Here is a 17055-nt window from a genome sequence, read left to right as displayed (position 1 = left end):
CAGTCAAGAGACTAAAAGGAATGCAGGATGGTCTTGGGATTAAAACATGGCAATGGGAGGGAGCTAGAAATTGGGGGTTCTGGTTCCAGATCACCACCAAAATTCTGATATAACATTGGGGAAATCACTTGCTCTCTCTCAGCTTTCCCACTTGTGAAATTGAGGACTAATTAACGCCAGTTTCTTAGAGGTGCTATGAGGAGGAATTAACTCATGTTTGTAAAACACTTTTGAGATGCTCTGCCTGAAAACACTATGGAAATGCAAATATTATCAGCTGCATGCAACGCTGGTGGGCACATTGGAAATGGCTAGGTGAACAACATCAGCGGGATTCTCCAAAGTCTGGCATAATTAATGATCTTCTATTTCTTTTCCCAGGGAAACTCCCTACACCTCAGGGATTGCTGGCACGACTCCTGGTAAGTAGACCATGGAGGACAGGTTTTCTGAGAAATGTGAAGTGGAACAGTTAAGTATAAAAATCAGTTTTCCAGCTAAATGTATGATTGGGTCTCTCTCCACCCTCCCCGATCAGACAGAGACACACTGTTCTACACCCTCATGCTAGTTAGAATACTTTCTTCTTTAGGAAGTCACTGCAGTAGAAGCAGCAGCTCTACAGTGTGTAGTCTCCACAGTGAGAGAATCTGAAATATTTCCTCCTTCAGGAACAAGCTGGTATCTTGGTGCAGAACTTAGCCTGTGCTTTCTCCCTCATTGACAGGTTGTAGCCTCATCTCCTTATGAAAGAGAAGGACACGGATATTCTGTCTTGCAGCTGCTAAAAGCCTTGCACCAAAATATCCATGCAGCAGTGGGTGAGATGTGGGGAGTAAAGATTCCTGCTCTGCTGCAGCACCTTGAAGGTAAAGTGCTAGTTGGGAGTGACGTGGTCCATGGAGGCTAGAAGAGAAAGCAGAAAATGCAGATTCCTATTGACATGTGTGGTGCCATGCATGTTGCAGTCCGTGGGAATAGTGTGGAATTGAAACTGGGGTTCTAGACACCTCACAAAATTTTTCTACAATTGTGAACCAGTGAGCTAACTCCAGTGTCAAACCGGGGGCCAACCACTTAGGATGGAATCAGGCCAGGAAGGTTTCAGTTGAATGACCATTTTACAGCAGTATCTTCCTGATCTTAGCTAGGTGATAATCTTACATGAGATCATCAGTGTTCTTGCGGAAATTCAAGCGGCCAGTGTAGACAGCTGGCAAGTTTTTCCTCAAGAGCAGATGATTTTGCAGAAAAACTTGCCAGTCTAGACTCAGCCTATGTTTCTTGTCAAGATTAGTTCAATTTAAATATCCACAGTTTTTCTTTCTGTTAGGAAACTTAATCCATATATTAGCGATAGAATCCATGCCTGTCACAACAAAGCTACGTTGACCAAGTGGGTGCCCTACATGTAATGTGTAATCTACGTATTGTAGGCCTGATGTCTTTCACCAATTTTACAGTCGTATGAAACTATTGACATCAGTGGGAAAAAATTTAGCGTTGGTTGGGTCTATACTACGGGGTTATGTCAATATGGTTATAGTGACAAAGCTAGGACAATATAGTCTCTGTACTATGTAACTGTGAGCCAGCAAGCTAAGTTGCACAACTTCAGTTATGTGAATAATGTATCTGAAATCGATACACTTAGATCTACTTACCAGATGCTTTCCTGTCAACTCTACCTACTGTCCTCATTCTGGTGGAATTCTGGAGTTGATAGGAGAGTACTTGGTGGTCAATATATCGCATATATACTAGAGGCAATAAATTGACCCTTTCTGGATCAATCGCTGCCTGTTGATCCAGTGGTTAGTGTAGGTATACCCTAAGTGACACACAATCCCAATGTGTTTCCGATATATATTGGACCCTACAATTTTCAAGTGGGCTTGCTATTAAAAAAAAAAGAGCTGTATCTTCCCTGGCTGCTGTTTCTGTACAGAGTCCACAGCACTATGTTCTGCAGACATTAAAGAAGGGTAAGTTAGAGCTGGCTGTTCAGAAACAGGGCCAGATTCTTAGTCGATGTAAATCAGTATAATTCCACTGACTTCAGTAAAGCTACACAAGTTTAGGATCAAGTCAGAATCTTGTATTATGCAGGAAAAATGTGCATGCATATTTAAGTCCAGTTTTCTGATGTTCTAAATAGGAATGTAAGTAACTAGTTGACTATCTGATAAGCAAAAGCTTATCGGATACATGACTAGTTCCTTGACCAGTTGCTTCCCCCCCTCTTGCTGCATCTAGCAGCGACAGCAAGTGGGGGGAGCAGGAGCCAGTGCTGGGGAGAGCCGGCTTAAAAGCTGGTTTCCCCCAAGCACAATCTCCGCAGGAGACAGGGTAGTAGCGGGTACTGGATGCGAGCCGGAAATCAGCTTATTCCTGACTTGTGCTCCATCCCAGATGCTGCGACTCTGCTTTTTAAATGTATTAAGAGCCTGCCATCTCTTAATACATTAAAAAATCAGAAGCTCAGCAGGGGAGAGCTAGCGTGAGCCAGCAGTCAGGTATCCCGGCTCGCGCTTCAGCCTTTTATATGTATTAAGAGCCTGTCAGCTCTTAATACACTTTAAAGGTAGAGCCGCAGCAGGGTTAGCTGCCGGGACTGAGAGCTAACCCTGCTGCGGCTCCCCCGCTTATTGACTAATCAACTAGTCGATGGAAAATTCATCAACTAGTCAATTAGTCGATTAAACGATATTTAATGTCCCTAGTGCTAAATAGTTTGATGAGACGTCCAGTGCCCTCAGCTCCCATTGAAGTCAAAAGTAATTAGGAGCAGGGCTGTCAGGGGTTGTAGGGCTTGGGGCACTCCCCAGGGGCGAGGCTTAGGGCAGCCCACCAGCCCCAGGCCCTACCTTGCCTCTGCTTCACCTTTTCTCCAAACTCTGCCCCTGTTTTGCCCTACCCTATCCCTTCCTGCCCCTGCTCTGCCCTGCTGCTGAAGCCCCCTCTTCTGAGCTGAGGGATTACTGGGGGGTCCTGGTGCAGGATGGCAGTAGGATGGGCTCCTGCCTTCGCAATCACCAAAGCAACAGAAGTGACAATGGCTCGGCAGCCCGCTTTTCTGCGCCTTGCCCCACAGCCCTCTCCCAGCATCGCCGTGGCCATGGGAAGCGCATTGCCTTGGAGCCGGGGCACCTTGCTTCCTACTGCCACAGATACAATGCACACAGCAGGCTGGGAGAGGGCAGTGTGGCAGGGTGGGGCAGGGCAGAGCAGGCTGCTGGGTCTCTCTTGGACCCATCCATAAGACAACTGAGGTGGCCACCATGGGCTCTCCCAAAGTAGGAGCTGGGGTGGCAACCCCAAAGTATCCTATGGAGTGTCCAGCATCTCGCTCCTCGTGGGTTGACTGACTCTGAATAAAAATGATACTTGTTCTTAGCCCAGTAGAGAACTTTGGCATCGGTCCTTTTTATCATTGAAATCCCAGGTATGTTACATTGGCATCGGTCCCTTTTATCATTGAAAGCTCAGGTAGTTTTAAGAAGATTGACTGCAGAGGGTATATTGGGGACAGCTATTCTTGCTGTTGTAAATTACACTGTTGTTTTGCCTCCTGCTTTATAGGAAACACAGAGAATTCTCTGAACCACGAACAGTGGGAGCACATGCTGCTTCAGGTACAGGATGACTTTCAGATGTATTAGCATACATCCCCGCACCCAAATGTATCAGCTGGGAAAGAATTAATTATAAATTATTCATTATTAGCAGAGTGGGACAAATCATTTTATTTGCAATGTTTGTTTGATGAAATATGGGGTTTTTTTTCAAAAACATTTTCATGGAAACTTTTTATTTTGTATTATCTTTCGACCAAAAACAAAACAACCCCAACCCAAACAGAAAATATTTAGGTTTTTTTTAAACGGATGGGGGGAAGGGAGTTTCAGTAGTTTTCCTGTTTATTTCTTTTTTTATCCTCTTTTCAATCAGAAAATGGAAGAGGGAAAAAAGGGATGGTGATGAGGGGTAAGAAAAGGAGAAAACAAAGAACTGAAAAATGGTTTTAGTTTTTCACTTTTTGTTTGTGGCATTGAAAATCAAGAAAACAAACAAACAAAAAATTCCACCTGTTTTGCGAAACAGACTTACCATTTTTCAGACTGCTCTAATTATAAATAGCTTCATAGTACCACTGGGAATGACACAGAACTTAACCTGAAAACCAGCATGCTAATGATGGTAGTGCATCACTGGGGTACTCGTAAAGGAGTCTTTCTTACTTTTTACATTCAAAAGAAAATCTATGATGTGAAAATCTAAAAAGCAGCAAAGACAAGACAAGGTTTGGTGACTTTCTCATGTATCTTTTTCTAGTTAGAGCTCTTTACAGTCTCGTGTAAATCGAGACAAGGAACATTTTTGTGGCAAGTGCTGAAAACGAAATGAAAGAACTTAGTGACAGATAAGCCTGAGAAGGTCTGGGGAAATTCTGGATTACTCACCAGAATTTTCCATTCTTCTTCAAGTGCTTGCTCCTGTCCATTCCAATACGTGTGTGCATGTTCCATGCACACAATCACTAGGGCTGTGTCTAGACTGGCAGGTTTTTCCGCAAAATCATCTGCTTTTGGGGAAAAACTTGCCAGCTGTCTACACTGGCCGCTTGAATTGCCGCAAAAGCACTGACGATCTCATGTAAGATTGTCAGGTCTTTTGCCGAAATACTGTGCTGCTCCCGTTCGGGCAAATGTCTTTTTCCGAAAACCTTTTGCTCAAAAGGGCCAGTGTAGACAGCAGAGATTTGTTTTCCGCAAAAAAGCCCCGATCGCGAAAATGGCGATTGGGGCTTTTTTGCGGAAAAGCACGTCTAGATTTGCCACAGACACTTTTCCACAAAAAGTGCTTTTGCGGAAAAGCGTCCGTGCCAATCTAGAAGCTCTTTTCCGAAAATGCTTTTAACGGAAAACTTTTCTGTTAAAAGCATTTCCGGAAAATCATGCCAATATAGACGTAGCTTTTTTACTAGCAGTACTGTTGGATCAGATTTGGAAACTTCTGGAGTGGCGCTTTCAGGGTGAGCAATGTATGTTGATCCCTCCTGAGCTGATCAGCCGTCCAGGTCCTTCCTACCGCCAGTGATGGTCTTTGGAGAATTTGATTTCATGTTTTGCAAGGCATCTCTTGCTGTAGTTATTGTACGTTGTTCTGACTTAATTGTCATTTCAGTGTAATAATTAGCATTTTTAGTAGTCAATAGTAAATTTCCTTGGGGGGGGTTTCCTCTTTTTGTTTTCCATTCTCCCCATTCATGGGGCATGTAGCAACCCTAGGGATTTAAGCACTGTGACTCCTGAGGCTAGACTAGGTCCAGAGAGGACTTGCATGCTGCTTGCTTCACGTGCTTAGGTGGAGGCCATCTGCTAAATAAGTGCATCATTTGCAAAGGCTTTATGCCCAGAACAAAGGAAGAAAGAGACTGGCACTTGAAACTCCTGCTTATAGAGTCTGCACTTCTACCTCCAGTTCTGGAGCTGGCACCGGATCAGATCACCACAGATTTCTGGATGCTGAGCACAGTAGAAGTGGGATATTCTGTCTAGTTCGTTACCCGCCTACCCTCCCACCCACCTGTCACATCCCTCTTCAGGGACTCTTTAACAAGTAACTCTTTGTCGAGGAGGTGCAATGGCTCCTTACACTGGCGGCGATAGAGGGGGTTCCTCAGGAGTTCAGGGACAGGAGTTTCTACTCCTGATATTTCCTTATCCCCAAGGGCAACAGTGGGCTCAGGTCCATTCTGGACCTTCGAAACATCAACACATTCATAAGAAGGTTCAAGTTTCATATGGCCTCTCTGGCCACCATTATCCCCTACCTAGACCCGGGGGACTGGAATGCCACCCTCGATTTGAAGGATACGTACTTCCATATTTCAATCATCTCCGCACACAGCAAATTCCTGAGATTTGTACTCAACAGCCCTGCATTACCAATTCATTCTGCTCCCATTCAGTCTCTCCATGACCCCACCTCTATTCACAAAGTGCATAGGAGTGCAGTGGCAGCCTTCCTGAACAAAAATTGGGTACAGATCTTCCCGTACTTGGATGACTGACTCATCAATGGCCAAGTTTAGAAACAGGCTCTCGATCCTGGGGTGTTGATGTAAGCCACTTCTAGTGACCTAGGTCTCATTCTGAATGTACCTAAGTCCACACTGGTCCCTCCCGACACAAGAGACAGAGTTCTAGACTCCACGTGGGCAAGAGTCTTCCTGCCCAAATCCCAGTTTCACACCATCATAGACCTCATTGGCAGCCTCCAGTGGTTCACCACCACTGCAGAAAGGAGCTACATGAGGCTTCTTGGGCACATGGAGGCCTGCAAATTTGTCCTATAGCATGCCACGCTGTGGCTTTGCCTTTTAAAGGCCTGGTTAGTGTACAAGCCCAACAAGGATTTGTTGCATAATTTGGTCACCCTTCTCACCTTAGTTCTAATCTAGAATATCTCAACTGGTGGCTTCAACCTCAGGGGTCTGTGAGGGAGTGCCCTTTGCCAATCCCAACTCTCTTTCTCTGGTCCTGGACGCATTGGATACAGGCTGCGGGGACATACCTGGGCAGCTCAGAACTAAGGGCCTGTGGTCACAATCAGAACTACTGCTGCACATTGGTGTCAGAGGGCTCAGGGCAGTTCACCTCGCCTTCCTTCCCCAACTGCAGGGCAGGTGTGTCTCATTACTGACAGACAACACCACAGTGATGCCCTGCATAAACCAACAAGGCGGTGCTTGCTTCTCTCTTCTATGCCTGGAACCCCTTCACCTGTGGGACTTCGGTGTAGATCACCACATCTACCTGTTCGCCTCTTACCGTCAGGGATGCAAAAAAACCTACAAGACCATTTCAGCTGCTCAGTCAACACCCGTGAATGGTTCCTCAGGACAGATATTGTCCTTTCTGTCTTCCAAAGTTGGTGTTATCCCTAAATGGGCCTGGTTGCCACAAGGAGCAACAATAAGTGCATCCAGTTCTGTTCCTTCCAGACCCACAGTTGTGGATCGGTAGCAGATGCAATCAAGATATCGTGGTCCAGTCACCTGGTGTACATGTCTCTGCTCTTTCCTCTAGTACACAAGGTTCTCCTCAAGATCTGGCAGGACAAGGCGGAACTCATCCTCAGAGCAGCAGTGTAGCTGCAGCAGCATAGGCTCAGCAGCCTGGTGAACCAATTTGTAGACAGACCGATAATCCTTCTGCTCCATATCCTGATTTCATCACCGAGGACCATCACCAGTTACAGCACCCTCACCCGGGGCACCTCCATTTCATGGTGCAGAAACTCCATGGTTAAACCAACTCGAGCTACAGTGCTCAGACTCCATTAGAAAGGTTCTGTTGGGCAGGAGGCAACCCTCCCCTTGGGCAACATACCTAACAATCTGGAAGTGATTTTCAGTTTGGTCCCTCGAAAAGTACATCCCCCTACAAGAAACCTCCATCTCCCTTGTGCTTGACTACTTTTTATACCTTAACCAGTGCCAGGGACTGACACTGTCATCCATTAACGTCCACGTAGTGGTTATTTGCCTTCCATCCTGGGGCTGGGGAAAGATCTCTGTTCAGCAATGCTATGCTGGGATGTTTCCTTAAGGGTTTGGAGAGGCTGTATCCCCAGGTCAGACATCCCCATTTCACAGTGGGACCTTAACCTGGTCCTCTCTAGACTTATGGGACTGCTGTCTGAGCTCCTAGCAATCTGCCCTCTAGCTTGCCTCTCTTGGAAGGTGGTCTTTGTGGTGGCTATAACCTTGGCTAGTTAGGTCTCAGAGCTCCGGGCCTTTACCTATGAGTTTCCATACACTGTCATTTGTAAGGACAAAGTGCAGCTCTGTCCGCATCTGGTGTTCCTACCCAAGGTTGTCTCCCTCTTCCATCTAAACCAGGACATTTTCCTCTTGGTTTTCTTCCCAAAACATCATGCCAACCATGTGTCAGACAGACCCTACCCTAGCCTTCTACGCTGAATGCACAAAGCCATTTTGTAAATCACCACAGCTCTTTATTGTCATGGCTGAAGGAATGAAGGGACTTCTCATCTCATCCCAGTATATTTCATTGTGGATATTTCCTGTTATTACTTTGCCAAAATTCCAGCGCCATCAGCTCACTCCACCAGAGCACAGGCATCTTTGGCAGCGTTCCTCCTACAGATTCCCATTGAGGATATTTGCAGGGCAGCAACGTGTTCCTCTATTTGCACCGTCATGTCACACCACACCATCACCCAACAGGTAAGGGGTGATGTGATGTTTCAATTAATTCTGGCTCCCTCCTCCATGGGAACTGCTTGGGTGTCATCTATCAGAATAGACATGAGCAAGCCCTCGAAAAAGAAACAAACCAGTTACCTACCTTTTTGTAACTGCTGTTCGAGATGTGTGGTCATGTCCTTTCCAAATCCCACCCCTCCCCACTGTCAGAGTAGGCTGGCATGAAGGAACTGGATGGACGGTAGGTCAGCAGGGACCTATATATGTCTCCATGAAGGCTCTCTTGTGAGGTTTCCAGTATAACCTGGCTGCTGTTCAAAATTTGGATCTCCTGCTGACTTCAATGGGAGTTGAGGGTATGACTTTGGAAACTGACAGAGGTTGCGGGGTGCATAGAATTGCCAGGATCCTCTAGAGCTGATCTCTACATTTCAGTTCATCAAAGAGTATCATGTAAAGCCTCTGCTGGCCACACTGATCATCATAATCATTGCAAAATGTCTGGATGGATAATATATAAGGCCTTCTGGACAGGCCTTACAAGCTGCGTGTCTGCATGGCTACGCACAACAAATTTTAAGCCCACACACCTCGCCTGCAGAGCCACGCAGCAGCACTCTCCTCTCACTGTCCTGCTGGATCGGAAGGTGAGTGGTGACAGAGGCAGTTTAGCAGGGCTGCATGATGGCAAGCAGGCTGCCCTGCCCCTGTTTGCTCCGGCTGGAGCCAGGGCATGGTGAGGCTTTCGCTGCTCCAGTTCCAGCTGGAGTGGACAGGCCACCATGGCCCCGTTGGTGGGGCCAGGTGGCCAGGGGTTGCTGCTTGGACGGCCGGGGCTCGAGCCGCGTGGCCAGTGGTGGCTGCCAGCAGCGGCTGTTTGGGTGGCTTTGGCTGCCAGCAGCGGCTGTTTGGGTGGCTTTCTCCTAACTTTCCAGTAATAAGCTGAGGCAGGACCAATCACCTTCATCACAAACAAGTAACATCACAAATACCTCAGTCCTCTGCTATCCCTTCAGTGGAGTTTGGATACTGCAGTGGGATCTGGCAAGCATCTTGGGTTTAATTTCCTCGTGTTGCGACGTATGGGCTCTGCTGAGCTACTCAAGCTTGGCTCCTGAATTGGCTTGTACTGGATACTTTGGGCACAGAAACCCAGTTTCGTCAGTTCTGTTGGGCCCTGAGGGATTGGCTTCTCTTGGTAGGGATCAAGAGTCCCTCAGGCTCTGTTCCTTCTTTCTGGTTTGATGGCTTTACAGGTCAAATTGAAGACATAAATTACGGTAACCAGCTGCCACTCACTCCTAAGACCAAAGTGAAGTGCCTTTCAGAATAGACTGACTGATGTCCTCACTATATTACATGCTTTGTATGAGCAACACAATAACCAATGAATACATTTAAATATCATCATTGGGCATCCAACTTAATTCATGATTGACCCAAATAAGGCAATTCATGTGTAGCAGAGCTATTTTTTATGATTTTCTGAAAATACGTGCAGCTATCACCATGTCTCTTAGTTGCACTTGCTTCACATTTTAAAGAGTCTTCACAACTACAGCTCTCTGAAAAAACCTGAATTTTTAAAATTTCAACTGCTTTGGGGGTTTTAAGAGGTTTTTTTTAAATTGTACAAATGTGCTTTTTCAAGTAGGTTAGAATGCACACTATTTTAAGTATCACCATAATGTTTTGCAAACTTTAAAAAGAACAGACATTTCTTTTCTGCACACTTTTTAAAAAGTTATGATTTGAGAGAATATGATGGCAGTCTGAAGAAAGAAAAAGACTGCATATATATATACAGTATATATATGTATGTTAATAACTGGTAGGTGCCACAGCAGCGCACAAGACAAAACTCATTCCGTTCATGGATCGGAAATCTCAGGGTGTGTCTAGACTACCGGGTTTTTTCGAAAAAAGTGGCCTTTTTTTTGAAAAACTTCCTCTGCATATAGACTGCCACTGCATTCTTTTGAAATTAAATTGAAAGAATGCAGCCGTTTTTTCGACCGCGGTAAACCTCATTTTAAAAGGAATAAAGCCTTTTTTTGAAAAGAGGTGTTATTGAATGCAAATGGGGCTTTTTTGAAAAAAGGCTTTATTGAATGCAAATGGAGCTTTTTCGAAAGAGAGCATCCAGATTGCCTGGGTGCTCTCTTTCAAAAAAACGGCTCGCTTTTTTGAAATAAGTGGTTGCAGTCTAGATGTTCTCTTTCAAAAGAGGCTTGCAGTCTAGACGTAGCCTTAGAGGGAATACTACTTCTGGATGTATACTGAAAATTTATGCTTTTGAGGTCTATGAGTTGAGGCTGGTCACCAGAAGGTGAAAAGCAACTTTGTCTGGCTGTATGTAGACTGAGTAATTATTCACAATGGATGTTAATTGACTGAGAAAATTCTAATTAAGTGATTGCAAAGTCTCCAGAGGCGACTCTATCCAAGAAAACCAAACAATAGGGGATACCTGTTTACTAGTGAGATGCTTGAAACTATTTTGGGAGGTCCAGAGGTATCCTGTACCAGTTATCCTTCATCTAGGGAATAAGCTGCCAACTTGCTTGACTTAGGAGGATCACATTTGGTCTGGGTGCTTCAAGCTGGGAGAGCTATCCTTTGTGAGACAGAGGAATGTTTGGTTATCTAAGTTTAACCTTTAGGAAGTGTGTGGTGATTTTGCTTTTACGTAATCTTTGTTTACATTAATTCTGCTTGCTGCTTCTCAAATTTCCATTCTTTGTGAATGAAACTCTACTTATTTTCACTGTATATGCACCTAAGAGCGGTGTGTTAAATGGATCAGTGATGCTGAGGTGAAAATAGTAAGGTGGTAAGTAGTAAACCTGTGAATTCTGGGAGTGTCCAGTGGAACAGGGGCTGGACCTTCTGGGAATATGTAGAGGGTGTGATGATTGAAGCATGCCTATTGCTTATCTGCAGGACAGCAAAGCTGGGTCCGGGTGAGAAGGGTGTGCTTGCATTTCCTGTGTCTGGCAGAGTCAGGAGCTGACACCTGGCAGGCATAGAGAATGCTTCCTCATGCCAAGGGCAGGTGGTAGTGAGATACCTCACAACCCTGCATACCCGCAGAAAGTGTTATGAAGAGTCTGTAGCACTTCAGAGAAGGTGCTTGGCTCTTTGTTAATGATGGCCCATTGATCAAAGTTCACTAGACCTATCCTCTGTCTGCTATAAAATCAATGGTCAGATCTCATTCTCCAATTTGCTGTGCATCTGAGTTTGGGGACTGAGCAGAATCATAAGGCAAAGGTTAAAGAACAACCGGCAGAGGAAGTCTGGGTTGTCAATGCTCATAGTTCTCAATAGGGAAATAATCTTTCTATGACGCCTGAATATTGGAATGGTTACAACAGAGAACAAGGAAGGGAAAAAACTCTCAAGCCCCAACCAAAAATTCTTTCAATAAACCAGCTCTTGTTTTACACACAGTTCCTCAGAACATCTCTGGAGCAGATAAATGACAATGCCTGGAGCAGCCAGCTAAGCTCTGAGTTGAGCCAGCAGATGGCCGGCTATGCCAGCCCCTCCAAAGAGAAGGTTTGTTCTCTGTTAAGGTTTAGTTTCTAGTTAATTGCTCTTGGAATTCTTGTTGGAGGGCTGCATGAGACTTCTCTCTGCTTCATTGGTTTTTTTGTGTATAAAATTTGTGTTTGCTTGTTCCCTGCTCTTCCCCTGCTGGCATTTGCTTGGAGCAGCTATTGGTACTGAATTGTTCCCTAACTGGGTGGCGGAAGATGATGGGATGTGTCTGCAGCAGGGGTGCTTGGTCTTGGCTCGGTTGTTTTTTCCTGTGTCAGTGTGTGTTGCTGGGTTGGTTCTATACTGACAAGCATGTGGTGTTCTTGATATCTCAATGCTGGCCTCTTTCTTTCAGTGTTTCCTGTATAAGGCACTAGGAATTTGCTTGGCAGTTTGTCAGGACCCGGTCCATATTAAATCACAGATTCAGAAGTTTCTGAAGAAAACAGATTACATGGAAGCCCCTGATAGACTGGTAAGGACCCTGTCCCTCTCCCTACCTTATCATGTACCCTCTGAATGTCCCCTGGGCAACTCAGCTCTCAGTTGTCCTGGGACAGATGCCATTTTGCTTCATGTCCTCTTTGTTGCTATTTCACTCACCCTTTGCTCCCCCCTCCCATAGGTCTCAGGCCTAATTGGCACTTTACACTACTTTGGGTGAAAGGAATTGACTTGTGGGGGTCTATTGGGCACCTGGTCAGATTCACTAACCAATATTTTTCTTGAGTAACAGGGAGTCATTTCCATCCTTGCATTCTCTGCCGAGAGCCACTTGGACCTCATCTTGAACACACTGCAGGAGTTTGGGGCAGCAATGGATAAACTTACGATTTCTGGGTTTATTGGTCACCTGAAGGTAAAGGAGCCAGGGGGTTCTCTCAAACTTCCTCTCCCTCTAAACTAGAGACAGTATCTCCTGCCCCCGGTAGAGTCTCATTGGTCAGCTAACCCTGTCCCCCAATGGATGTGCTCTGTGTGATGCTTACATTTAAGCAGAGAGGAGCACAGTCTGGATCCGTGTCTCTCTCAACTGATTTTTAGCATCTGATGTTTCATGGCTTGAATGCCTCTCCTATGCACAGTGTGTAGGAACTATACCAGTTAATTATATGGAAAAGTGTTGAATGTATTTGTAGCTGTTTTTTAAATCCAGGTTAGTAGCTGTAAAGGAGGAGGTGTTGCAAGCAACATGTGACTAACCAACCTGCTCTCTGGACAACTGTTATGGACCCTGTGCTCTAGAGCAGCGGTTCTAAAACTTTCCACACTAATATACCCATTTTAGAAATCTGAGTTGTCTAGTGTGCCCCAAGTTTCACCTCATTTTAAACCTTCTTTCTTAGAAAATCAGGCATAAAAATACAAAAAAGTGTCACAACACACTATTACTGAAAAATTGCTTAATTTCCCATTTTCATATGCCATACGCCATTTCATAAATAAATTAATTTAAATATAAATATGTTCCTTACATTTCAATGTGCAGTATATAGAGCAGTGTAAATAGGTCATTGTGTGTATGAAATTTTAGTTTGTAACTTTGCTAGTGCTTTTTAGGTAGCCTGCTCTAAAACTAGGCAAATATCGAAATGATCTGATCTGTCCTCCTCGAAAACTTCTGCGTACCTTTGGTTGAGAACCATTTATCCAGAGGATAAAACAGCATATTAGGTCTCTTGGCCACCATTGCCAGATTTGCTGTTTACTCACTGTGCAGATTTAGGCATATCATTTAGCACCTAATTCTGTGCCTATCAGTGTCAATGACAAATCTCCCATTTATTTCACTGGGGTAGGGTCAAAACTTTGGGCTCTCTGTGTCAGAATTATCCAATCAGTATGTTTGAGACACCAATACCTCTGTGCCTCACGCAGTTATGGTTTGGCTTAAATACATTTTTCAAGTACAAGCTATTATCGCTGCCAAAAGCAATTCCTCAGTCAGCAACAGATCAGAATTTCAAGGCAAAATGAATCAGAAGTAATTGTCTCTTGTGACATTTCCAATTGTCCAGGACTACCATCATGGGAAAAGAGCCAAGACCCGCAGCACGCTGATGCTGACATACAGCAAAGTGGCTATGCATGCTCCAAAAGAGCAACTTCTGTCTCGGGTGGAGGCAGACATCACAGAGAACATCCTACACCATTATAGAACCGGTTGCCAAGTAAGAGTTTTTGCATAAGTGTTGGGGATATTACTCTGAAGTTAGATCAGTGCCTCCACTGGACCTGAGTTTACTAAGAGAGGGCTTATTTTTCTAAAAATGTCCTTTGAACAACCGTTTGTCATGTGCATCAAATCTAAAACCTTCATGGATGGAGTGTGAGCTGTAACAAATATCTTATTTGTTGCTGTTGTTTGTATTTTCTCTAGTTTTTCTGTGTTCTTCTGAAATTCTCTAGGTCACAGTTACATAGTATTTCAGATGCAGTCACACTCAGGCTGTGCAGTATAACACTCTAAGGCTATGTTTACACTGTGAACCTATTTCAGGGTATCAGAAGTATCCCGAAATAGCTATTCCGCATCTTTTGAGTGCGCCTGTTATTTTGAAATCTAACGGGCTCACTATCCCAACATCCCTGTAAACCTTGTTCCACGAGGGTTAAGGGACTTTTTGGAATAGTGCTTGTATTTAGTTTATTTGCTATCACTGTTTCTTGGACTATCTACTTCCCTTTCCCCATATCTGTCTTCCTATTTGTCTGCCTGCTCATTATTTCTGCTCCTTAGATATATGGCTGTCCACTTGCCAGCCCTGATTTTGGTCTCAGTGCATAGTTCTAATCTCTCCACATCACTTTGCCATTCCATTCTACTCTGTCTAAGGCTATGTCTAGGCTGCAGTACTTTTCCGGGATCCCAGAGGTATCCCAGAAAAGCAATACCGCATCCACTTTTTGGAAAAGTGGATGCGTTCTTTCACCATCCCTGTAAACCTTGATTTATGAGGAAGGAAGGGATGGCTTGAAAGAGCAGGTTTTTCCAAATTTCGAAAAAGCCTTTTTTGAAAGAAAAGCAGAGAAAGATTCATACTTTGCGTATCTTTTTCAGACTTTGCAGTCTAGACTTAGCCTAACTGAGACTCTCATTGTCAAAAAAAGTTGATCACAAATGAACCAAGTTGACATTTTCCAGTAGTTCACAAATACAAATATTAAGAACTATGGCCCCTGATATTGTCCACTGCAACACACCCAGACTGGGCACATTTCCTGCTTTTTTGGAAGAGTCAGTAATAGTGATTTCTCTCTACTTCATGTTCATTAACCAGGATATTTGTAGAATGTGCATAATGTGGCACAATAGAAATTGCTAGTAGCGGTTTTACATTTTGTTTTTCAGGTGTTGGGGATCAATGTTGCGAACAAGTTAAATTCTAAATAATCTGCCCTCGTATCTTGTGCATTTACTATGCACAAGTTTCTTGTTTAAATTGCATAAAATTTGTTTTCCCTCCCACATCAAGCAGGAGTCATGACTACTCTGTGTAAATGGACCTGGATTTACTTGATCAACCTGGGCCTTTTCTTTTTCTCAGATGGGTGTAGAGCTGGGGTTCTCTGTCTTCTGGGGTCTGCAGACACTTCTCCTGAGACTAGATCTAATTTCTACTCTTCTGGAATCTGATTCTCTCAGTTTCTCACCCACATCCTCTTGTTTTTCCTGGAAATGTAGGACATGGACCTGAAATCAACCCTCATCCAGAATGCAACAGAGATTAGCTGTGCAGTTTTGAAGACTGGAGACTCCCAGGCATTTGAATTCTCTTACAAACTGGAGCTCCTTGATTACATGATGGTGAGTGATTAGGAACTTTGAAGCCTGAGCTACCAGGGATTTTGTTATTATGTAATGAGACTGATTGTCCGGGTAGATGTTATTCTTTCCATTGGCTGTAGCTATACTACTGCAGTGTCATGATTTACCTGCCTGGCACCCAGAATGCTGGGTCCACTGTGCTTGGCCGGGATGCTGGCATATTGTGGGCTGTAACTGGAAGGAATGGATAGTGTCTGATGAGTTGCCAGGATACAGCTTGCTGACCTGTGTATAGCAGATGTCTCTACGGTCCATTTCTGAGGCAGAGAGCCACTGAAACAGTGTCTGTTTCTTACAGGTCTGGTATAAAGGCCTGTTTCAGAAGGTGAGGGGGAGGCTTCTCTGCCTTTCAAACCCACTTCCTATTTTTATGTCTCTGTTCATGCATTTCAGGACTTCATTAAAAAGGAACCATTGGATTCCCTGGTGTCTCCAGTTCGTTACGAGGCAATGTTTGCGATTGGACAGCTGTGGTAGGATATTCTATGCCATATTTCTTGGCACTGTGATGTCTTCTCATTTGTTAATTCATGAGTGTCAGGTTGGGAGCAGGCTGATGCTCACATGGTGTTTTTGTTTTGAGGGTTTGAATGCGTCATGTCTGTTTGGAGATTTGTGCTTGAAAGGCACAAGAGTGGAGGTTGTGGGGCATGCCATACTACGGAGAAGAGTTCAGGTGGGGATGGAGGTGTCTGGCTAGCTGGCAGGGGGAAGGAAGCTGGTGGATTCCTCTAAAAAGGGAATTGAAGTTTTAGCTTTACTTCTAGATGAGCAAATAATTAACAGAGGTACAAAGAGGTGCACAGCTGCAAAGTGAAGGGCTGTTTGCATTTGGGGTTCTAGATTGGGATAATCTTTATTCATTTAACCCATGTTTTACTTGGCTATGGTATTGAATCTAACACGTGACTTCTCTTTCTGTCTTCTGACAGCAAACTCAAACCATCTCTGACCCTGGAGGAAAACCGTGAGATCCTTGATCTGTGTTTTAAAAGTGTATTTCCCCTTCCTCCCTTGGAGAAGATGAAAGAGGAAGGCAAGAAACTAGAGGATACTCTGCACATAGAGGTATATGACACCAATTCCCCTCTGGCAGACTCCACTGAGATCTCTGCCCAGCAAGCACTGGGTGATAGCAGCCACACATGGCCTCCCTGCAAAGTCATGGCTAACTTCACCTCCACCTCCTGCAGAAATTATCTGGTGTTGAGCCTCACTCCTTCTCTTCTGGTTTCAGTTGATGTATGAGTGCTCCTTCGAAGCCCTTAGTGAGCTAATGAAGATCCTGCTTGAGGAAGAACCAACCCCAGACTGGTTCCAGGAAATGTTTCATGTGAGTAGCCCATAGGACCAGGGTGATAATTGTTTCTTGTGTTATAGCAGGGATGATGCTCAAGCTTCTGTTGTGGAGGAATTTTCCGCAGCGGGTGAATTTTAGGGAGAAAGC

The 17055-nt window shown here is 44.6% G+C and overlaps 1 protein-coding gene across 1 annotated transcript; it reads left to right on the top strand.

Annotated features, from left to right (window-relative positions):
• Window positions 1–12596: 12596 nt before the first annotated feature.
• On the top strand, window positions 12597–16871 carry LOC142824850 (maestro heat-like repeat-containing protein family member 2B). The gene is made up of 5 exons (XM_075916638.2): window positions 12597–12638; window positions 13798–13950; window positions 15465–15587; window positions 16002–16081; window positions 16541–16871. Exons 1-5 carry the CDS (start codon window positions 12597–12599, stop codon window positions 16854–16856), a joined length of 714 nt encoding a protein of 237 aa, XP_075772753.2. The 3' UTR covers window positions 16857–16871.
• Window positions 16872–17055: the final 184 nt, after the last annotated feature.

Source organism: Pelodiscus sinensis, chromosome 1 (genome assembly GCF_052426305.1).
Source record: "Pelodiscus sinensis isolate ZL-2025 chromosome 1, ASM5242630v1, whole genome shotgun sequence".
NCBI classification, from domain to species: domain Eukaryota; kingdom Metazoa; phylum Chordata; order Testudines; family Trionychidae; genus Pelodiscus; species Pelodiscus sinensis.
Note: the sequence above shows the minus strand (reverse complement) of the source record. Positions and strands in the feature narration are given on the sequence as shown.

What these genes read in the sequence shown, in the direction of transcription:
- LOC142824850 (XM_075916638.2), top strand. Translation starts at nt 12,597, where the DNA reads ATGGATAAACTTACGATTTCTGGGTTTATTGGTCACCTGAAG. An exon ending in GGTTTATTGGTCACCTGAAG is followed by an intron (nt 12,639 to 13,797) that starts GTAAAGGAGCCA and finishes CCAATTGTCCAG; the next exon opens with GACTACCATCATGGGAAAAG. An exon ending in TTTGCGATTGGACAGCTGTG is followed by an intron (nt 16,082 to 16,540) that starts GTAGGATATTCT and finishes GTCTTCTGACAG; the next exon opens with CAAACTCAAACCATCTCTGA.